The following is a 23767-nucleotide window of genomic DNA, read 5'->3' on the forward strand; positions in this document are numbered from 1 at the left end:
ATGACTTCGTTAACAAACGATTCTGCCCAATATAAAATATATGATATCCAGTTGCAATTTGTTTTATATATCGGAACTGATAAGTTTTATATTAGCTTTAACATAGATTAGTAGAAAACTAGAACTCATTTAATGTTGATTATAGATTTGGTTATATAGTTAGGTATTGCAATTGAAAGAGAGGTGAATGGAACAAACGATGAATAAAATTGAATTACAGACACAAATAAAAATTGTATAGGTAGAGATTATAATGCTTTTAAAATGGCGCTGACAGTTAAATGACATTTATGTCGTCAAGGAAGACTAGTACCTTCAATCTCAACCCAGACGTCGGCCTCTCCGGCTTCTCCAGTCGAATCTCATCTTCATCCTCACTCTGCGACATACACCTGATCTCATTATTATCCAACTCCATCTTCTTTGGCATCCGAGGAGACGGCAGCGGAGTAGGCAAAGGAGTAGGCAGAGGAGTGGGTAATGGTGTTGGCAGTTCACGAATGGGTGAGAGGCACTTGTTGATGGTCGAAGGGACTTCTAGGAGGATGGATGGAGGGTGGAGGAGATTGCTGCCGGATCCTGAGGATTTGTGGGCGCTTAGTGGGTCTAGGACCTGAAACGATAAAAGTAGAAATATTAGGATAACATTGTTTGGATAGAAAGGGGGACTTTAAAGAGACAGAGTACTAAGCAATTTTTTTTACTAGGATCACCAGTATCGCAGCCGCTGAATATTATGTCTTTGACCGATCACGTACTTACTTATCTTGATAGATAGGTATATGACTAGGCTGATCAGTAATTATTACTCTACTATCATCAATACCGTTGATTAAGTTCCTTACAATAAAGTTTTCGAAAGGTCAATTAACTATGTCAATAAATACTTTAGCCCCATCGATGCCACCCTTATACTTTTCTACTCAAAAATGACATGATAGATGTTGGCTCACATAACTTGCACCAATCTCTCGAACAACTTGTAAGGCGAATAGGTGCAAAAGGTCCTACTCATTTATACCTATGGCACCATTTTTTAAATCCTACTGACTTTGCCTGATACGTCGTCTCTTTACCTGTATCTCAATAGTATTATGCGGCCTCGCGATCGGCGAGTCCGGCGCGAGTGAGGGCACGAGCGACGACGCGAGCGACACGTCGTCGGCGTCCACAGTGTCGTCCTGAGGCGACGACGCCGTCGGCGTGCTCGACGCCGAGATCCCGCCGGAGGAGGCACGGGAGATGATGGCGGCCGATGTGGAAAAGTTGCGGAACATCGCGAGGATGGAGTCGGCGCTTGAGATTTTTGGGGTTCTGTGAATGTGAAGGATGACTTCAATTCATATTTATGAAATATAATGGTCCAATCAGACAATAAAATAATAATGATAGAAATGCTGCAAGACGTGTCTAATAAACTGAAAGATAGATACTCAAATCATCGATAGTTACCATAATGCTACGTAAATTATATTCGTCATTCCATAAGCCGGTTTTTATTGTAAAGACCATGAAGAAATATCAAATTCAATTTAAATTTCAATTTCTTTATTGTTAAAGTGTTGTCAAATTAGATTATCACTAGAAAAAGCTTGGCCATAATGAATCTTTACAATATAACTACTATTCGTAGTTATATTGTTAAGGTAAATTGTGATAATTATTATTCGTTATTAAATTGTAAGTTATCAAAAGTTATTCTAGTAATAAATTCATCTATAATGTTACCTGGAATACTTTTTCAAAGCAGCATGTGCTAACGTCAGATCCAAACTCGACATGGAATCACTCCCCTGGTTGCTGGACGTGCTATGCGGCGACCGTGCTTCCACCCCCGGCGACGGCGGCGTACTCGACGCCTTCGCCCTCAATCCCCTATCCGCTATCACCGCCATCGGAATCGCTATCGTGTTCATCATATCCGCATCGGAGCTTGAGCTCATTTCTGCTGACACCCTATTCAGGAGTCTCGCGAATGTCACTTTCTTTTCTAACTTAGGATCTGATATGTGTCTGTTCGATGGCGATGTTGACGGACTTGAAGCCTCACTAGCGAATGAGGTCTCTTTATGCTCACTAAATTCCATAAATGCTGGTGCGCTCTCAACGGTACTTAGAGTCCTTTTCTCTGACATTTGAATTAGCTCTCCCATGCTAATTTTCTTGGAGTGCTCGTTGGCTGTAGCTGGACTTATGAGCTGTTGAAGTATCTGCTTCTTTTCTGCTGCGTTTTTCTTCGTTGGCGTTGAATTATTTCGTTTCTTGCGCGGCGAGGGGGACGCTGTACAGAAATATAACGATGTAGTATTTATAACTATAGTGTTCAGTTCTACAAGCTGTACAACATCGATATTGTTAAAAGCTAATTTGAATTTGGAAAATTTATTTGGGGTATTTCCTCATGCATCAAGTGCATCTATAGAAGCCAAAGAACTTTTAAAGGGTCTCGTGCCAATTTAGTGTTTCAGTTAGTGTTTATTGTTTAGTTTTGGATCTACTGAAGAGGAGTTAGTATAAGTTCAGGAGTTAAGTGAAATAGAAATGTTACGAAAAGTTTCATAGCAGAAAGATGTAACAGTAAGCATGCGAAAGCAACACACAACATATAAACAGACAGATCAATAACCTTCTAATAATCAATAAGAATTATACTTATTAATAAGAAATATACTTTGATAAGTAACATTAGTGATAAAATAGATCAGGAAGTAATTTAAAAAAGAGGATCAGATAAAATTTATGATGTTACTTCAAATATAAAAGAAAAGGAGGAACTTATTGATGTTTAAAAGGTTGTTGAAGATAGTTGGACGATCCAAAAAGGTGCTAAGGAAGAAGGAGCTACAAGTTCTGTGCAAGGTCAGGGTGCACACATAACGACCGAGTATATTGGTCAGCATTCCACATCAAGTGTAGCAGTTCATAGCAGTAACCAGTGCTTGACAACGCACGCTCCGCCACGATTTGACCAAATGTTGTGATCATATGATTCAAATGAATGAAGTATTTTGAAAATCCTGGAGTATTGGGACGTCTGCGATAGAGTATGAAAATTTGTACAATGGATGGAATGGCTATGTGTGAAATATCGGTGTTATCTTATGACATGTAGGTAGAACATGCCTTCGGTTTTTACAGCTAACGGTAATAAATTAAGCCTAGAATTACATTGTAAGAATTTAGAGCTGAAATATTTTTCTATCACTGTAAGGGCCACTTGCACCATCCCATTAATCCGGGGTTAACCAATTAAATCTAGAGTTACCATAGTTACCAGTACAATGTGAAACTGGGTTAACGGGTTCACCGGTTAACCCCGGGTTAGTGGGATGGTGCAAGTGGCACTAAGAGTGATTTGTTAATAATTGATGAAATTATAATCGTCATGATTGTCCATTACTACGACTATTATTCCACACTAAATATTTAAAATTTATTATTTTTTCAAAAATATAAAATCATCATGAATATGCAAAGGTAATGTAACTAGGGTTTGCAATATCGGACGGTTTCCAATTCCGGAACTGATTTGCGATATTGGGTCCCAATTCCGGAACTGGTTCATATTAGATTTTTTAATAAAAATCAACAAAAAATGTGAAATTCTGATACTTTACGTTTATTAAAGAAAGTATTGTTTTGGTGGAATTTAATTTGAAGTATTATTAATCGAAAAATATTAATAAATTGAGTAGTGCCGTCTTTGCACCTCTTATTTTAGCACCTTATTACTATGGTCACTTTTATTCACTTCAATGATACGGCGTATATATGTATTTGGGGAAACTACGAATGCTGGCAAACCATTTGATGTCTAGTTTTATATAATCTCTAAATGTAACCGCCTCGTAGACTACCTAGTGGCTCTGTTTACGAAGATGAAGGTCCTGATGGGGATCTCGGTAAGGGCATTTATTGTGTTAAGGTATAACGATTATTTGTTCCTGAGTTAAGGTTGTTTTTAATGTATTAAAGTAACTACCTATTCAGCTACTTATACCTACCTATTACCTTTATGCATTGCCGACTAGTGCCCAAAACGCAAGCCTTATTGAAATTAAACCAAATGGGCTAAATAATTTCATTAGCGCTTCAGGATATAAATAATGTGCTGCTGCTGCTACACTACAGAATCCGAAATCTTTAATTGAGGAAATTTCTTTCTGAATTGAGAATAAAATATCCAAATAGTTATACATTTAAAATTCAAAGGTTTCGCGTAGGTAGGATTCTGGACAAGTAAATGTATGGCTTTGCTTTAGTAAGCATGAAAAGTAAAAATTCGTTTAATAAAGTTAATGAGGCATGTTAATGCATGCTGCTAGACTTCAGACTTTTGTCAGCCACGGCTAATAACACCAGCATAAGTAGTGTAGTTTCTTGGCACTTTTCAATAGTAAATCTAATAAAAGTACTTAAATCCAATTCCGGAATTTTCGATATTCACTGGTCTCAATTCCGGAATTGTAATATCGGAAAATTAGTCCGAGATTCCGGAATTTCGAAATTCCGGAATTCCGGAATGCAAGCCCTAAATGTAACTAATGCATGATTGTCGTTTCATCGTTAATATTTATTTCGAAACATATTTATTAAACATTTGTGGTGATGTTGATCATCGCGATATTTTCTAAGACCTTGCTTAATATAAAGCTACAATAATCTTTACAAAAAGAACCACCGCAGGATGGGCTACCATCATTTAATTTCATTATCTTCATCAGCAGTTCCACTTCACATGATGCTTTTCGAGAGTAAATTCACGAGTTACTATAAGAAATAGTCATATCACTATAATGTGTGCCCATTGATGTCTCGAGAATCTTTCATCAGAAACTGACATTATAACAATGGGACCAACAGTGAAAAACACTTAAAAATAAAATAAAGATCGGTCAAGCCGGATTCCAGAAATCGGGGAACATAGAACATACACAAGAATAACCAAAAGGAATTAAAAAAAAAAGTAAGAATCCGACGAATTGGCAATCTTTTTGTAGTTGTTTAAAAATCAGTCTCCACCATTCAAAGCAGTCTCGTATATCCTTAAACATAAATGAACATGCATGATTATCGCAGCGGAGCGCGTTCACTCCTTACGTCCTGGCGGCGGCTTTAACAGATCGTCCAAGCTAAACGTCCTCGCGGCGCGGACGCGCTGGTGCGGCGCGGACACGGACGGCTTCCGGATCCCGAGCCGAGTCAGCAGCGTCCGGGGCTCCGGCCGCGCTGGAACAACGGCAGCCGTGTCGGAGGGCGACCACTGACGGTGCACCGACGACAGTTTACCTTCGACAACGTTTGCCAGTTAGATACTCTAATGCCTGCCGCTACTGTCCGTCTACTTGTATTGGCTCATTATTCAGGCGTTTGTTCTAAATCACTTTCGTGGTCCCATTTTTGTAGAATTTGCAGTATAATCTGGTGGTGTTTCTGATTATTTGGAAGAGTCTGTCTAAGGTAACTTTGCACCGATAAGCGACAGAATTTGCTAGCGCCACCATAAATATCAAATTCCTATAAAAATATGATGTATTGTGGCACTGTCCCATTTTGTCGCTGCTAAATTGGTAAAGAGTTGGCTGCGACGGACGCTAGCACTCCTGCCAAATAAGCAAAACGACATCAATTTACAGCCGCTTCGTCAAACTGCCCTCAAAAATGATGCGGTTGAAACGCCGAATAATGGCCTATGTGTCGGAGGGTGGGTCTAGTTGAGGAGCTCTAAGGGTCAAACAGATCACTGTGTTATGTCTTTCCTGTAGACAAACACGAGAGTTAAGGGCTATAAAGGCTAATTTTCTTATTTAACCCTTATCCACGTGAAACGGTCCTCCTTTTATTTAAAGAACTATGATAAAATCATTACTTACATGCCCACAAGCTGTTAACTATAGCCCACAGGAGAGAAAAATGTACTGTTCGCGATAACACACTAGTTTTCTCTCCTGTGGGCAATAGTTAACAGCTTGTGGGCATGTAAGTAATGATTTTATCATAGTTCTTTAAATAAAAGGAGGACCTTTTCACGTGGATAAGGGTTAAATAAGAAAATTAGCCTTTATAGCCCTTAACTCTCGTGTATGTCTACAGGAAAGACATAACACAGTGATCTGTTTGACCCCTAAGCTTGATGGTCAGTCCGAAGCACTAATTGAGTCAGACTTCAGAAAGAGCTCTTGAGGAATAGTACTACAGATCACTGAACAATATAGGCGCATAGAATAGGTACAACAATATTTTATAGTGTTGTTTTAATTGCTGAACTATAAGGCCTTCAATCATAAATATATGTTGACAATCCGGGACCACAAAATTAGTTCAGCCGCCAAAATTACACATGCAAAATATTGCTTGATCTTCACTCTATTCGACTCTATTATTTAGTTTTCTGTGCTCGTACTAAAATAAGGATAAAATTTTGAATTTAAGCCAGGCATTGGGGTAGCTCTTGCATCAGTCGTCAAACGTCTCCTGTCTCTACGCTGGATCGATTGGCAACGCCGGACGTGCGTCGTCCGTGAAGACGTCAGTGAAACGCAGAACTACCGCTACAGCACGTACGTGTGTCCGCCGCGTCGCCGCGCGCCTGCCGCTACTCCGCCTGCGGCACGGCCGCGTACCGCTGACGCCCCGCGCGCGCTACCGTACATATAGGAATGCCAGAGTTTCATGCGAAGACAATCGTTGCTAATTTTAGATTATTAGGAGATTTTTGAGGATGAAAATGATGAATTTCGAAGAGAGACTGATGTAGAATGAAACTGTAATGCAGAGAAGAACTAAAATTATTAGAACAACATTTAGGTTAAAATACCTATATTTCATTGCTCAATTATTTAAATTCATACTAATCAAAAAACGAATAAGAATGAAATACCGTGATGATATAACACTTTAAACTCTCGCGTTTTTTACACATATTGAATTACACAAATTATTATTATATATTTTATTATTATTGTTTTATTTAAAACAATGAAATTATATCGCGGTAGACCAGTTTGTGTAATTTAAATATACCGTGATGATACAAAACTTAAAAAAAAACTGGAATGAATCTGAGCAAAGGCTCAAAGATAAAATGTTGGAAATTAAACAATTTAAATGGATACCAGATGAAAAAAGTCAACGACAAGAGAGTGATCAGAAATGAAATGAGCTTTATAGAAATAACTAGAACTTAGAGATAGCCTATAAATGAACAGAAGGAGATAGACATGAAAATGATTTTTAGAAGGCTTATAAAGGGAGTAAAGATGTTATGATTGTCCAGGCACTCTAACGTCTAGCAGACCCATCGCCATCCACAATTGCTTTAACTTGGCAATCCAAAGCGACATGAACTTGTAAGCCTTTCTGCCAATTTATAGATCTGTATGTATATCCGTGAGAGGGAATTCATATAATGAAACTTGAGCATCATGTTTTGTCATCATGTTTTCGTAGTAGCATATTCAAGTTATTACCTTTCTTTCGTAAAAAACACTTTTAAGATTAAATAAAAAAAATACTAATGGATTATGGACTGCGAAAAACAAAATATGATACTTTTCGTAGTAGCATATTCAAGTTATTATAAATTTGGAAAACAGCACAAAAACAATATCCCTGAAATAAAAACATTTAATACAGATACACTTTGCACCAAGTTAAAAAAACCGTGTTTCCTTACGGATCCCAGAAACGAACACGTCAGTTCTAACTGAATCTATGATTTCACTCATGTTATAGATTAAGAAATAGCGTTGCACCAAGTAGAGCCAAATATTGAAAAAGGCTAGATTTTAACAACTGAAGTAGATGATGTGCCCCATGTGTTATATGGAACCTACAGGATATCAAAAATTTACATAAAATGCCATCAGATTCAATTGTACTAGTATTGTACTAGGCGTACGATAAATTGCTCTACTTACTGCACATATCTTGTTACATTGTCTATGTTATATACAGTCAGTAAAAGAATCGGAAATGACATAAATATAATGTCAAGAACGAATTCTATAAGCAAGGTTATTGGTTCTCCCTTGTCTGAGTTACAATCTCAACGAATCTTTCTAAAAAGTTTTAAGAAAAATTGGTAGTTAAGCTAATGCTTAAAAAAATATTAAAAATAGTTTCTGCATCCGCAAGCTAATCATACAGCAAGAAGAAACGCCAAAGGCAATACGTGTCCTTACCATCCGTGTGATGTGCGAATCAGAAAACGTTCAAAACAGGATATAAACGAAGCTCATCGAGTGGCGAAAATATGCTATTACGTCGTGGTATCGAAAAGTCATTACAGTCGTGGTTCTGAGGCAAGCTGACTGTGTGCTTATGAGATTTTGGAAAATATTGTAATGTGTGTTGATGTGCGCTCGAGTTTTGCATCAGCTATAAATTATTTTAATGAACATTTCTATGGCTTCCCTGAAGATACCAGCAACATTGGTCTGGATTGGAGCAAGAATATTAGGAAATAAGGCTATAAGGAAATTTTCAAACACTCAGTGACTTTATAAGAGTTTTCCGTATGTATTTTCTCACAATTTTTTTTAAAAGATATATTAAGCCACAAAACTTGAGCGCTAAAAGTCTTAAAGAGGACATTAATTTGCACACACTTGTACACACTTCAAAGAATTCTGTTAAAAACAAGATTCAATGTACTGGGCACAAGTGGCTTAATTCTTGATATCAAATACATTTCAGGTCCTATGTGTTAAAGTCACTTTTACCCGCGTAATTCCCCGTGTACGTGAATAAGTATAAATTCAAATATAGTCTTGAAGTCTTACAGAAGAAGATCCGCTAAGACTAACCAGGCTAGTAAATAAAGTAAATTGATTTTCAATAAAGATTTTTTTAAGAAAGTGCACACTATTGAATCTGAGTGCCTTGATACCAAGATTCTTCGCAAATATCTGCCATCTACTACTAAAAGACCAGAATCCTATAACACTTACGTCTCGCACACCGATCTGCCTCCTCGGCCAGCAACTTTTCAATTTTCTCAGGGAAGTGTCGCTTGGCGCACCACACCAGGCCGATGACTCCGAGGACCACGAAGACGGCGATCAGACCGAGCCAAAACGGCTCTTGCATCATACGGGCGCCGAGGCTCACGATTTTTGGGGTTGGGTTTGGGGTTTCGCATCTGTACAGCAGAGTTTTACCATATTATTTTTTTTAAAATCTGGAAATGTTCTGTAACACAAATTATGTCTGTAACATTCTTTTTAATGCAGGTTAACTAAGTGGAAATCTCTGAACGCTGTGTCCATAACCAAAGATCTGCACTAATATTTGAAACTACGATATCCTAAATAGCGTATTTATTGCAAGCGTTCTAAATAAGAGGCGGCGCATTGTTTTAAATACGTCGGCTGATTTTTTTGGATGGTAAAATTTCTGATCTTGAGAGCCTAGCGTGTCATTGTCAAATATAAAAACTAAAATTTTGGATCCTTTTTTCGTTTGTGCAATTTTCCCTACCTTGGCCGCGCAAGTTGTCTTACGTTTACATATGAGTCTTCAGATAAAGCGCTATTAGTAGCGGGAAGATAGCAGTTTTCAAGCTTACCTCTTCCCCTTCCACGACGGGTTACACTGGCACATAAACCCCCCATCCCTCTCACTGCACGCCCCCCTATTGTTGCACGGTTTGGCGGCGCAGGGGCGCACGCGCTCGGCGCAGCGGCGCCCGCGCCAGCCGCGCGCGCATGAGCATATGAAGGAATCTTCTGAGAGTGTGCAGTTGCCGAATACGCAGGGCGAGCGCTCGCAGGCGTTAAGAAGGCAGAACATTCCTGGAAATATATCACTACACTCTGTATCTTTAGGAATTTAAATAAAAGTAAACAAAATCTACCCTCAAATGGCTCCTTAAGCCAATTGAGGGTATAGATGAAAACATTCATGTTGCATGCCATATAAAAATTAGGTTAAATTTACTTTAGTATTAAGTTTTAGTTAAGTACTTACATTGCTATGTACCCTAACAGGGTTCATGTGAACACTAGCTGTAAAATGCCCTTTGTAAGACCTTATGTAACACGTGATTATAAATGCAATAAATGAATTATGAATTATGAACATTACATGATCAAATAATGTAGGTTAAAGTCAGGTCGTTCAGTGACTGATCCAGGCGGTTTTATATTTCGTTGGTTAACCAATAAATGTTATAGGTACATACTATAATGAAGGATTAAGTTTGACTTAAGGACCTAATATTTAATGGACGCTCGGTCTAGACTATTTCATTGAGACACGATATTATTAGAATGCACGGGTTCATGAAAGTAGCCCAACGGCTCAAGGCGATACAATGTTATTAAAAGCTACTTTTAAAAGAATCGCCCTGAAGAAAGAGATGACAATTCTAATGTGACATCATTTAAAGTATCATATTTCGGCTTTCGATATTCAATATACGGAAAGTCCAAATTCAACGTAAGGTGGTATTAATAATTACTTCTGACATTTGCCTCTTATTTTTGAAGCAACGTCAACAATGCTGCCCTTAAATAAAGTTAAAAGGGAATGTCACTTGATCTTATCGTCGGGTGACAAGGAAAAGTCACCAAGTACTATCAAAAAATTAAAGTAACAATGCACTTTATTACACTTGTAACACGGTTTATTGTCCAATAATTTCAATGGTGTTAGTTAGTGACTTTTGCTTGTCACCCGACGACTTGCAGAGTAATGTATACTGACCTGTATAGTACCCAGCGCACTGACAAAAGTTCTTCGTATCATCAGTAGCGCAGAACCCGTCGTGTAGGCAAGGGTTTGGGTAACAGGACTCAATGTACGCGTCCTCGCCCTCGGATAGCAGTAGAACTTTACTGTGGTAGTCTGGATCTAGAAAATAATGAAAAATAATTAATCGATTCAATGACGCAATGTTATACTCAGTTATGAAGCTTGTCTGATTACAGACGGCGAATACGAAACAACGCAGCCATTGCCAATGGCAATAATATAGCTAAACAATCAATGTAGCTTAAATCGGGATCTTAAAAAGCCAATCTTGATTGTCAATCGTACGTGCTATTACTATACGTATAAGATGAAACATTTTCTACATAGTACTGTAATATAAAAACAGAGGTTTTAGTGGATTTACCTTTATTAACCAACAACGCAACATCCATATGTACACCATTCTCCCCCGCACATTGGGTCACTGTCAGCGAGTGCAAGTAACTGTTGATGACGAGTGGGGTTTCTGTTCTTCGCTTCGCTCGGTCCGCTTCGCAGAGCGTCCACTGTGTACCGTTGTTGTCTGTGTAGCTGTCTTTCACCTGAAAGTTGAGATAGGTATTGTAGTGTTTCGAGCGCTTACGTCATGGTGACGTCACTGACAGAGTCAGTCGATGTCGGAGCGCGAGCAGAGCGTACGTGTCGTGTGTTGGCGAGCCGTTGGAAATACATTAGATTACATCGTATGATTTACTAGGGTAAATACAGTACTTTACAGTTATAACTATTATACTCATAGTTAAAGAATTACCAGGACTGTTCAGAGTCAAGTATAAAATATGTGCGAGTAGAAGAAAAAATCCAGTCCTATAACCAACCTATGTGTATTATTTATTCCTCCGTCTCAATACAAATTCTATATGGCGCAGCTGGTAGGATTAAAGATTTTAAATAATATTGTTATAATTTATAAGACAGGTAGTGCAGGTAGCCATAACATCGATGATCCTGCGTCTGCTGAGCATCTTTCAATATTGAGGCAATGTAAAAATAAACGATAAAGCTATGGATCTAGAACTTACTGCCATATTGGGCTTGGTAGGAATGATGATAAACGTCTTCAATGCCCTCACTAAAATGCCACAGGTCCTTTCTACTTGTGTAGTCTTTGAAAATGCTTCCGATAGTGTATGATCATGGTACGGACAAAGTTTGTTTCTTGTTTTATTGCTGTTTTTATCTTACCAGTCCTATATTATTACTACCAGAACTGCTGTCTTTGTCTTACCTCTATCCACCCTCTCCCTTCCCCACAAGGCCACGGCTCTTCCCCATTAGCGAGCGTAGTCTTCGCAAATGCCACAGATAACGTATGATCATGTGGCGCGATAAGTCGCGTCCGCAGCGTGAAGCGCGGCGGTGGAGCGCGAGGCCAGTTGGGTGCTGACAGTCGGCCTGAGCGCACGTGGAGGAGCTCTAGGGTGTGTGTTACGTTTATTGTGCCCACTGGAAATTAAATAGACATACATACATTTACTGTAAATTACCTTAATTTTGATAGCGCCAGAGACAACGAGAACCTTTCCTAAGAAACGTCTCGTAATTCTAAAGAGAATCATTTGAAGGAACAAAAATGTGTCCGTCTATTACGAGGATCATTTGCTACTGAGTGAAAAATCTTGATATGTATCTACATATCATTTATGTATCTACAGATAATACATGTAGAGATAAAAACTTTTACAAAAAAAAAAAGAAAACCGACTTCAAAAAGGATGAAATAAAATATTATCCGTTTTTAAGTATATGCGTTACCAACTGATATGTTTGAAGTCGGTGCCAAGCCAAATTTGAAGCATACCATGATTTTAGGGTGACTCGATAAGAATGTACGTGTAAGAATGTATGTGTGTATGTACGTTGGATTACCTACCTTACACCACACGACAGCAATGATCATACTTTCTGTAGATACCTAAGAACACACCGTCAAGCCACCTTGGCGCAGTCCGTACCATGTTTGTCGGTACTAGTATAAAACCAATGCGATTGCCGATATGTTTTTTAAAGAGCAATTTTTACAAATTTTCGATCTGTCCATAGTACTCTGGTGTGGGATTGGGACTGAGTTATTTCCCGCCTCTTATCCAGAAAACTTGATTTCAAAATATAAAACAATCCAAGGACCATCTACAGGGCTTTAACTTTTTACCTGCATGGCAAATTTTACCAGTTTACATGGCAGTTGTTTAGCCGAAAAGGTGACAAAGAGACAGACAGAATTACTTTCACCATTATAATATTAGTAAAGTTGTAATGTGAATTATACACATAAACCTGATTATTTTTGACCGGTATTGTTACTATTTGTCGTGGCACCGACTTCAAACATATCAGTTGGTAACGCATATACTTAAAAACGGATAATATTTTATTTCATCCTTTTTGAAGTCGGTTTTCTTTTTTTTGTAAAAGTTTTTATTTTTCAATTTTTAGTTTTAAGGCATTGTTAAAAGCTTATGAGTGACGTGTGACGCATGAATAAAAAGCATAATAATGCGTATCACTAAATTCGAAATTATTCCTGTCACTACACAAACATAAAATCCATCCTCCGCCCCGCCACTGACCCAATCCCTCAACCCCCCAATCCCTCAACCCCCCGATCACTCAACCTCACAGCACATCAACCCCTGATATACTTTCTATGCGTCGCGCTGGCATCCTATTAGTGCGAACGAGATAGTTACGATGACGTTAGCGAATATGTAGTAGTGTCAAACTCTTGGTAGGGCTACAGTTGTACTTCATCAAATTGGTGATTTTCGGGGGGAAATGCTTAAGTTACTATAGAAAACAACGATGTCGCCATACTCGTGCCTTTAAAAATTGAGGAGTTCCCTTATTTCCTTATGAATTCCGTCATCAGATTAGAACCAACAATGTTATGGAAACACCTTAGAGGTAACTTCGTTCAAACGAAAAAAGAATTACTCAAATCGGACCACGGGTTTCGGAGTAATGTACATTTATAAAATCATCATTATTATCATCAACAATCATCATCATCAGGTCCACTCTATCAAATTAGTGATTTTCAAGAGGGAATGCTTGATTTGTTTAAGACAATACCCAAATTACCATACATGTGCCTTTAACAATTGAGGAGTTCCCTCAATTCTTCATGGATCCCATCATCAGAACAGCTCCAGATTAATGTGGGACCACCTTGGAAGTACCTTATTTCGAACAAAAAAAGAATTGCTCAAATCGGACCACGGGTCTCGGAGTAATCGCTGAACGTCCTACATTTTAAGAAATCGTCATGATTATCATCAAAACAATCATCATCATCAGGTCCACTTCATCAAATTGGTGCTTTTCGAGAGAAAATGCTCGAGTTGCTTAAGAAAACACCCAAATCACCATACATGTGCTTTGAAAAATTGAGGAGTTCCCTCAATTCCTCATGGATCCCATCATCAGAACAGCACCAGATTAATGTGGGACCACATTGGAAGTACCTTCTTTCGAACAAAAAAATAATTACTCAAATCGACCCACGGGTCTCGGAGTAATCGGTGAACATACATAAAAAAAAACAGCCACAACCGAATACAGAACCTCCTCCTTCTATGAAATTGAAGTCGGTTAAAAAGTAGAGTTTTATCTCACGGACAAAAAATTTAAGAGTTTCAAAGAGTAGGTAGGTAGAGAGAGACTATTTATTTTATAGTACTTTTTTGCTAAAAGAGAACAACTGCGTTTCGCTTTAGAAAAATAAGTACAAATTAAAATCTGCTGTAAAAAAATCGTGTCATTTTTATGTACAGTCGCCGTCAAAGTAATGTTTATAATTATCTTCGCCTTATTACAAAGGAGTAAGGTGTAAAAGCGTAAACATATCTTTGACTTCGACTGTACTCACCAGTTTTAAAATAAGCCTGAAACCCCTTCCCACTAACGTTCCTCCCGGTCTTGAACCTCACTCGCATCACCTCCGCCGTCGACACGAACAACCCACTCGTGAACACGTCAGGGTTGAGGAACGGTCTGATGGGCTGATCCTGCAGGTCCACTTGCACTTCGAGGAAGGAGTCGGGGTCTGTGGCGTCCGTCAGGTTGGACGGGAGGCCCTTCTCGAAGGTGCCGTAGCCGAAGTCGAGGTAGGTGATGTTTAGGAACACTCGTTTGCCTGGAAGAAGAATAAGGATCATATAAAAGAAAAAAATGGCATCAGTTGATTGCTGTGCAGTTTATAAAATCTTGTTACAAAATTGAAAGAGCTTTTCCAGTTGGTATCGATGTTATTTGGTGATTTAGAAACTGCAGATCTTGCAGCATATCGCAATTAAACATTAAGTACTTCTGGTAAAACACAACTCTATCAATCTCCTCTGTAGAATAATTAACGTTCTGATTATTTGTTTGATGTGGAACTCCATCTGCGTCTATATAAGGTTTGTCGTTCGATTATGATAGTTGCGTTCATTAGGTACCTGTAGGAGCTAAGATGTCGACAGTGCAGTCTAAGTCAGGCAGCAGGAAATGAGGAAAGTGTGGGCTGCGCAGCACGCCCTCCTTCGACGTGAAGGTTTGCGATGGACACCCCACCAGCTCCACCGCTTGCCAGGTTAGGGAAAACCCCGATGCCTGAGTGCTGGAACATACAATAAATAAACATTATAAGACAATTTTCAACTTAGTTCCACACCGAATTTAATAAGGCTTGTGTTGACTTTAGTAACGATGGGTGACTTACTTGTAATCTGAGTGGAAGTGCAGCACAGCCTTGTTGCTGGAAGCTACCCATCTCGTCTCCCCGACGGTTCCGCAGTATCGCGACGATTTCAGATTGAGGGCATCCCGGAGCTGAAATTACAGTTACATGAGTTACATGAGTAGAAAAGGTTGTAATATCGGCAAGCATACTAACAGCGACACTTAATGATCATATTTTCCAATAAGGTATAAAAAATGTCAGTAAACTGTATGGAAGATGGTACGGTGTGAACGGAAGCCGAGACCTAGGAGGTAAAGGAGTCAATAGTCCGTAAATCATATCATTTATGACACAAATAACAAAGTCGTCAACTTTATGAAGTTTCTTTACAAACAACTTCAGCGCCGTGTTTTCACAAAAGGGTTACTCCGGCAATATTTGTCAAGGTACTTGTAGAAAAGTAATAAAAGCTCCTATTGTCTTAAGGGTGCTCATTTCAAGAACTTCGTAGTTACTTTTGCAATCTTAATATAGCCAGGCTCAAAAACATGTTCTGCTACAAGTTGTATTCCAATATGATTTCAATCTTACGGATGCGGCTACGATTGGTAGTCAGAGGTGGTGCGATCACAAGAGCGATACAGTAACAGATTTCGCGTTAGGACCCATATACATATGTATATACAACTCTACTAATGTAGGTCTTCTAGTAAGTCTCTGCCTGACAGGAAATGTTATTTGGGTGTGGCTATCTGGAATTCGAAGCGTAAACAATGAGCTGAATCATGGAAATGTCAGACCGAGCTCTTGTTTCGGTGCAGTGAAGGGCACAGAAGATCCCAATAGGTTGAAGTATGGCTTTAAAGGCCTCAACTCAACATATTCATATAGACTAATTATGTATACACAGTTGTTGTCTGAACGGAGTAACAATTTAAGGACGTAAGTCTTACCTCGACATAGTCGTAGAGACAGTCTTTCTGGAACTCCAGATCGATCCGTTGGAAGACGAACACGAGCCGGGTGTCAGGAGGTCCGACCACGTGCACCCAGTAGTCCAGGTCGTTGTCGTACAGGTTTGGGTGCTCAGGGCTTGTTAGTGTGCCTAGAAACATAGTAATTATATGTATATTATAAAATTGTATGAAATAAAACTATTGAAACGGATAATATCGCGTATATTGAATTCATACTACATCCCGACGTAACCTACCCGCCACGCCTAAGACGTGACGTGAGCCTATTTGAATTTCAAGCCTCAAGCGGTGAAGATCACACGTTAGCTAAGAGGAATTGTAGGTGAATATGCGTGCCCAGGGGTATGGTTTCGGTGCCCGGTGCGCTCCAATCCTTGGGCCTCCCGTACTTCAGCTTGAAAATGTACAGAGCTTAATAGAGTGTAGTAGAATGGTAGGATTGTTAGGTACAGTACAGAGGGGAAATATGGCCTTACTATCATCGGCAGAGACGTGTGGTATAGTTATAAGATACCTAGACCAAGTGGGACTAAATACTCATTTGCTATGGAATTCTTGATAGACATTTATCCGGATTAATGTAGTTACTGCACATTTGCGAATAGAAGGACGTTGGAAAAGCAAAACTGGGTAAAAAGGCAAAAAAAACAGCAGGAAAATGCGTATGATTGGACGTCTGTCCCCGCTTTTCTAAGATCAAGTGTGACATAGGAAATCGAACAGGCATAAAATCGTGATTACACTCTGCTTCGTATAGAATTACCTGATGACGCTTCAACAGTCCTGTTTTTGACGATGACCTCAGAGAGTCTTCGTTTGCAAACGTAGCCGCCCGTGGCTGTACATTTGTGTAACGTCCAGAAAAGGCCGCTGGGCTGCGATGGGACTGGGGACGACTTCCACTGTTAAGAAATTAACCAATATAAAGATTTTGAAAATACTAATCATTTACGGAAGAATGCGAACACAAGTAGAGTAAGACCAAGAGAAGTATACAACGATTTTGATACTCGTAGCACACGCAGTGGAAGTGTCATTTATACGTCATAATTTCATAGAAATTTGACGCTTAAAATAACACTTGCACTGCGTGTGCTATCAAAACCGTTGAAGACTTCTCTTGGTTCAACTCTATAAGACTTGAACGCAAAAAATTAAGGTTCATATCATGACGGCCAAACCTTGACTCGCCTTTCGACCTTTGAGCTCTCTGCTCCACCTAAGATAATGTACCAAGGAATTGAACTTGCAAAGTAAATAATAGTTAGATTTGAGAAGCTAAGTTACGCTTGGTTGTGCTTACTTGAACTCCCAAACAGGCATCGCTCTCATCTGATTCGTTGTATTGCTGCCAGCCGCGGTATCCGACTGAGCTGCCATCGCTCCAGGTGAAATTGTCCCAGCGACCGTCTTCTGATCTCGCGCCCAGCCAGTACACTGTTCCCGCGCTAAAGAAATATTATTTTTGTTTAGGTTTTTCTCTTCGGTTCTTCTTATATGTATAGTTATTTTAGAGAACCTTTAACCCCTTTTAAAAATGCGAACACCTGAAAGTCCCAGGGGCTTTTATTTTTATACATTTTGTATGAAATCGCTTGTTTGATATCGCATCCGAGGAACTAGAGGTAACTCTTCTGTAGATTCGAAGTCGCATCCGTTAGAGACAAGGGGTTAAAATTGTTTCTTCTAGTTTGCCACTTTCAGGTAACTGCATAAAATGCGTTGGGAACATACATAAAGGTAGGAGCGGCATTTGCTCTTACTTTTGTAACAGTTTTGTTGCATCTCGCTCGTACATAGCGGGAGCAAGTAATTGTAGAATGAGACAAATATAAGGTACCTGTAGTCGCTGCTTTGCCGAATCCCCGAGACGATGAAGCGTTCTTCTTCGGCCGAGTGGACGGATGACAGCCGCATATTCAGGCCTTCGCATACCTGAGGACAAGAGTACATTGTGCAATAAGGGAGGTAGATACAGACAGTCCCCTATCAAAGTTTGTTCAAATTCCTTGAGGAGTTAGGCTGGTTGGACTAACCTACCCCCAACCCCTTCACGCAAAATAGCCGTCAGTCATCGAGATACGGAAACCTGCCCATGCCCTTGCTATACTACAAAACAAGGAAGCTAATGGCTAGATTTGTTAACGAGAGCCGTTAGAACCCGATGTTCAAAGGGCAGAGGATATTCACGACTCCGGTTTACAATATTAAGACCATCCGTGTTCAATTCTGTCCGTAAGATTTTTATAAATAATAGGCACTGTAAGGGTCATACTGAAAATGTTAAGAAATCACTGATTAGATAATTAACAAAGTATTCATCCTTACACTAATAAATGCCTTTACCAACGTTGCAGGCAGGGCTTCTACCAACTAGGTTCAAGTAGCTGTTAATTTATTACATGAATAGATGAATGATGGATGACATACATCACTTAGGATGAGATCGACTTAAATTGAAGGATAGATTCAAGCGACTAACACCCTAATGACGCCGCGATTGAGGTCACAATCGCCTAAACTTGGCTGCTAAATTTATTTCTACATAGAACCCTTATTATAATGTAGATGGATTCTGAAATAAACGATTTTGAATTTGAATTAGTATGTAAAATGCTAATCCTCGGAGGGTAAGATTAGAGGGAGTAATTCATTACCTCTCCACCATCAAAGATGTGACTAGGATGCCTGCGTGGGTGGCGACCACTTAAAATGATACATATCCAACATCGGGTGATTTTAATTACAGGTAGGGAGTTCCTATATCGATATACTTAATACATTAGTGACTTCGCTCTAAGTTTTGTTTGATAAAATATAATCGCTGTTGCATCACAAGTAGGTACGCTACAGAAAATCGCATCTACATCGGTCGATGTTTTGAAACAAAAGGCTGCTTTTAGTTGTGTGCACTAACACATAAAGAACCAGTCTGTCACCATAAACTGTGTACACCTGCAATAATATGTGACACAATGAAGGCCGCAAAAATATCTGTCACGATCTTAATTGTAGAGCCGTAAGAGCGTGTCACATATTTTTGCGGCCTTCGAAGAGAAACATAATTATGATTGCAAGTGACTGTACCTACTACCTATACCAAATAGTAGTTATAATTTGCTAAACCTAAATTCGAACCCAGGATCTCTAACTTCGCAGGCAGAAGGGTAGGAGGCCGTCAAAAATTACAGCATTTCCCAAGAACAATTCAGACAAGTATTAGTATGTAATATGTGTGTTTGTGTTTAATAGTCTCCATATTTTGCTCCGTGCACTACTTTTGTTTGAGTTCTACATTTCGATTACCCAAAGGTTGTCTGGAAGAGATCGCTTTTTAGCGACAAGACCGCCTGTTTCTATTTTTCCGTTAAAATTTCTCTGTACTTATACATGTATGTAAAATGTATAATTATTGGTGCAATAAAGAATATTTACTTACTTACTTACTTACTTACAAGTAGGTATTTTTTATTAAACGTTTGAGAATCTCTGTTTCGCCTTATGGTTGACTGGTAGAGAATGCCTTAAGGAATTAAGTCCGCCATTTGTACTTATTTCTATTGTGCAATAAAGTTTAAATAAATAAATATATTCTCATTAGTCTAAGTACATAGTCGTAATATTGTATAAAAACTTCCAAGGGGCATTTTCAAACTAGCTATTGGAATCTTTGTGCAGAACTACCTCCATTTCCTCTGAGCCTCCGCTCGCATTGTCCTAACGGCATTATCGACTGTCTGTTGATCTGTCCGGGACTATTAGTTCTTTGTGATTCAATCGTGCCGGGCGATTATCCAATTTGTGAATTAATGGAGCGATTGTTGAACCAGGGAAGGTTGTGTACAATTCATATGGCACTTTATTCGAAGGTTTCACTGTGGAGTTGGTAAGAATTTAAGACATTTTTGTCTCAATTTGAAAATACAATTCAATTAGAAGAAACTACCCTTTTGAGTCTCTTAAATGGAGCCTTTTTATGTTTCATACCTAAGTCTGACACTAAAGTCTGATATTAAAGACTCTGAACACCAATTTTGATATTTCTATCTATACTACTACTATGACCACGAAGTGTATGTAAAGACAATCCGTATTGTAAATTTTTTAATAAGTGAATTGTCTTAATTGAAAAAAAAAAACCGGGTAAGTGCGAGTCGGACTCGCGCACGAAGGGTTCCGTACCATAATGCAAAAAAAAAAAAACAAAAAAAAAACGAAATAAAATACAAAAAAAAACGGTCACCCATCCAAGTACTGACCACTCCCGACGTTGCTTAACTTTGGTCAAAAATCACGTTTGTTGTATGGGAGCCCCATTTAAATCTTTATTTTATTCTGTTTTTAGTATTTGTTGTTATAGCGGCAACAGAAATACATCATCTGTGAAAATTTCAACTGTCTAGCTATCACGCTTCGTGAGATACAGCCTGGTGACAGACGGACGGACGGACGGACGGACGGACGGACGGACGGACGGACGGACGGACGGACGGACGGACGGACGGACAGCGAAGTCTTAGTAATAGGGTCCCGTTTTACCCTTTGGGTACGGAACCCTAAAAAGTATCTCTGTCTGTAGATACAATCTCTTAAAACTCATTGACTTATATCTCAGGACTGCCTTTACGGGCAATAAGAATGGGACATGAATGGGGCCAGTACAGCGATGTGACACCGCTACAACGCGATTGGTTGATGAGTTCGCATCACGCCCGCGATTGTTCGCAACTAGTTGCGTTAGACTGCACGATTTGCTCGAATTCGTGAGTGACGCCACTGCACTAGTACCATTTTTAGTGCCCGTAAGGCCAGTCCTGTGATATACGTCAATGTTAAAACTAATAGTCTTCTGTAAAACAGGAGTTATCAACAATGATGCTTCGAAAAACGCTTAAATAACTGAATTTCAAATGCATCGAATGTTGTCTAACCATACAGACTGCTAGCCAAATCAAACATCACGTGACAAATCGCACTCGTCCACGTTCTGATAAGTTGACTTGTTAACAGCCAGTGAACTGACCTCAGCACGCATACTAAACAACTTTTAGGATTAGACTATATACTCTAAGTACTCACTTGTTTGGCGGTGGCCCACGAGGCCCGCGGGTAGCCGGAGAAGAGGTAACAATAGCCGCTGAACAACGCTTGCTTCACGTCCGTGCACGATTGGGCTGCGGACAAATGTTAGATCATTAGCCATCATATCTGATATCAGCACATCTTATTTATTTTTAGATTTATACCTACCTATACTAATAATGACAGAAAATGATGATAAATATAGGTCGCTGTGACCCGACGCTAATATCCTTAGAAGCCATTTTGCAAGGCCGAAAATCGTAATATCATAATTTTATTTAATCGTATGGCATTATATTATATTTACAGATACAGAGGAATCATAAATCTAACTCCAGAGAATTAATCCACTTGATCATGATATTTATCTACTTATGTAGCAGAAATCTACTCAAAATCACACACCATTAAAAACAATATAATATTTATTTGAGGAAAAAAGCGATGTACTTATGCGATATTTGTCTGCACAAAGTGACACGTTCGTCACAAGAGCCGTTATTGCCGAACATCTAGGAATGTAAGGCTGGTTTTAGTGTCACGCGGATCGTCCGTGCGGATCGCTCCGCACCGCCAAATTGTATGAGAAAGCTGTCCCCACATTTCCTACCACGAACTCTACGGCTGTCTGCCGAGGTTTTCAAGTACACTCTACAGTGCAGATTTCTTTAAACAATAACACAATGTTAAAGGGCCCATATGGATGTTGTTACCGTCCTTACGCATGCATAGATAAGTTAATCTTTCAAACAACTGTAAAAATAACAATTTCATTATATTCTAAATATCCTACTTATCAATATCAGTAAAAATAAGCTCAGAGAAAATGAATAAATGGTTAGAAGTTCATAACTTATATGAATATACTTTTTAATTTAGAAATAACTCAAGGATAAGTATTAAGATTACATAGGTATGTTATTTCAGGTTTAATTTTAATCTTTAAAAGTAAACAGCTTTGCCTTCGCACACGTTTAAAGTCCGGATAGCTACGTTTGACATCCCTAACGAGTCTTGGCCGGGGCGCAGTAATTTGGCTTATTACTTCTCAGTGCTCACTCTACTCTTATGTTAAATATTTTTGCTATGTCCTACATTTTTAAAGGCTAAGCTTTGCCATTAAATAGGATGTCATATATACAATTCAACATGGTTAAACCTGATGATGACGTCATTTGCAATGACGTTTAAAATCGTTACCATAACAAAGTAATATTATTAACAGAGATCGGACAAATTTGCGTCATTACTCGCAATAATGTGGACATGACTCCAAAATTGATTAAATGTCTGCAGAACTGTCATGCAGTTTGGCGAAAAAATATGTGTAATGGATTACTGTGTATTTTTTATTGAGTAAATAAATTAAAAAAAAAAAAAAAATTAATCATTTAATTAATTTCTTACCTGAGGCTTAATTTTGATTCCTAATCAATAAATAACACAAAGATTTCTTATAATGTAAATTTATTAAAGAAAATAATCAGTACGGTTTCCAAATTTTCTGTAGGTGCTCATTTTTTTATATCAAAAATATATTTAAGTCCTATTTATTGACTATAAGGAACAAAATTAAATGTCAGGAAAAAAAAAATTAAATGATTAATTCTTTAATCAAATTTGGAGTCATGTCCACATTATTGCGAGCAATGACGCCAATCTGTCCGATCTCTGATTATTAAATAAACGGCCGCAAATAAAATGGTATCTTATTCCGGAAACCCTATAAGTACCTACTAAGTAAATACTAGTTAAAATCTGTAAGGCACAGGCACATGTAAGTCAACATATTTTAGACGTTTCTCGTCATAAACGTTTGCGGTATATTTTCGCATCATTTCGCCTTCGGGGCGCATTGAACGATTGCCTCGTCGAGTACCTAACTACCTACGGTCTTTATGTAATGAGACTTTTCATGGGTCTGGTTTATTTGAAGATGTCAGGCCGGTTTTAGTTGTGTTCTTTTTTGTTGATTAACCCCTGGAGCGCCCCAGAATTACCGTACTATGGAACTCCTATATACTAGTTACCAGCACACGTGTCTGTGTTGTGTAGGATAAGTTTGGCACATTGGGGAATATTTCGGACTTTCAACATGACTCATAAGTCATAACTATACTCATGTAGGTACCGTCGAAAAATTTCCGAACTTGCGAAATTTCCACATTGCATAATTTCCTGAAATTTCCGAGAGCTTTTTAACTTCTTTGAAATTTTACGAAACTTGCACATTTGTGCTCATAAAGCAAGTTCGTTAATAACTTAACAATTTTTTGATAAATACATTTAT

At 38.7% G+C, this 23767-nt stretch overlaps 1 protein-coding gene and 1 long non-coding RNA gene across 5 annotated transcripts in view; one reads left to right on the forward strand and one right to left on the reverse strand.

Annotated features, from left to right (window-relative positions):
- The window catches only part of LOC134795739 (uncharacterized), a 246170-nt gene that overhangs the window by 172875 nt on the left and 49528 nt on the right, over nt 1–23767 (forward strand). The window lies entirely within an intron of this gene.
- LOC134795644 (uncharacterized) overlaps nt 1–23767 on the reverse strand; it is a 439378-nt gene that overhangs the window by 6168 nt on the left and 409443 nt on the right. For 2 of the 4 annotated variants that reach the window (XM_063767545.1, XM_063767544.1), the window contains exons 11-27: nt 21475–21569; nt 18236–18330; nt 17699–17843; nt 17159–17297; nt 16372–16523; nt 15458–15567; nt 15195–15355; nt 14624–14890; nt 11984–12201; nt 11120–11297; nt 10708–10854; nt 9569–9794; nt 8952–9142; nt 5101–5289; nt 1729–2281; nt 1077–1314; nt 314–613 (exon numbers count right to left, since the gene is read on the reverse strand). In XM_063767545.1, coding sequence (XP_063623615.1) covers nt 314–613; nt 1077–1314; nt 1729–2281; nt 5101–5289; nt 8952–9142; nt 9569–9794; nt 10708–10854; nt 11120–11297; nt 11984–12201; nt 14624–14890; nt 15195–15355; nt 15458–15567; nt 16372–16523; nt 17159–17297; nt 17699–17843; nt 18236–18330; nt 21475–21569 — 3404 coding nt within the window. The remainder of the gene's footprint in view (nt 1–313; nt 614–1076; nt 1315–1728; nt 2282–5100; nt 5290–8951; nt 9143–9568; nt 9795–10707; nt 10855–11119; nt 11298–11983; nt 12202–14623; nt 14891–15194; nt 15356–15457; nt 15568–16371; nt 16524–17158; nt 17298–17698; nt 17844–18235; nt 18331–21474; nt 21570–23767) is intronic. The other 2 variants (XM_063767547.1, XM_063767546.1) reach the window with 1 other exon arrangement.

This window comes from Cydia splendana, chromosome 12 (genome assembly GCF_910591565.1).
Source record: "Cydia splendana chromosome 12, ilCydSple1.2, whole genome shotgun sequence".
Taxonomy (NCBI): Eukaryota; Metazoa; Arthropoda; class Insecta; order Lepidoptera; family Tortricidae; genus Cydia; species Cydia splendana.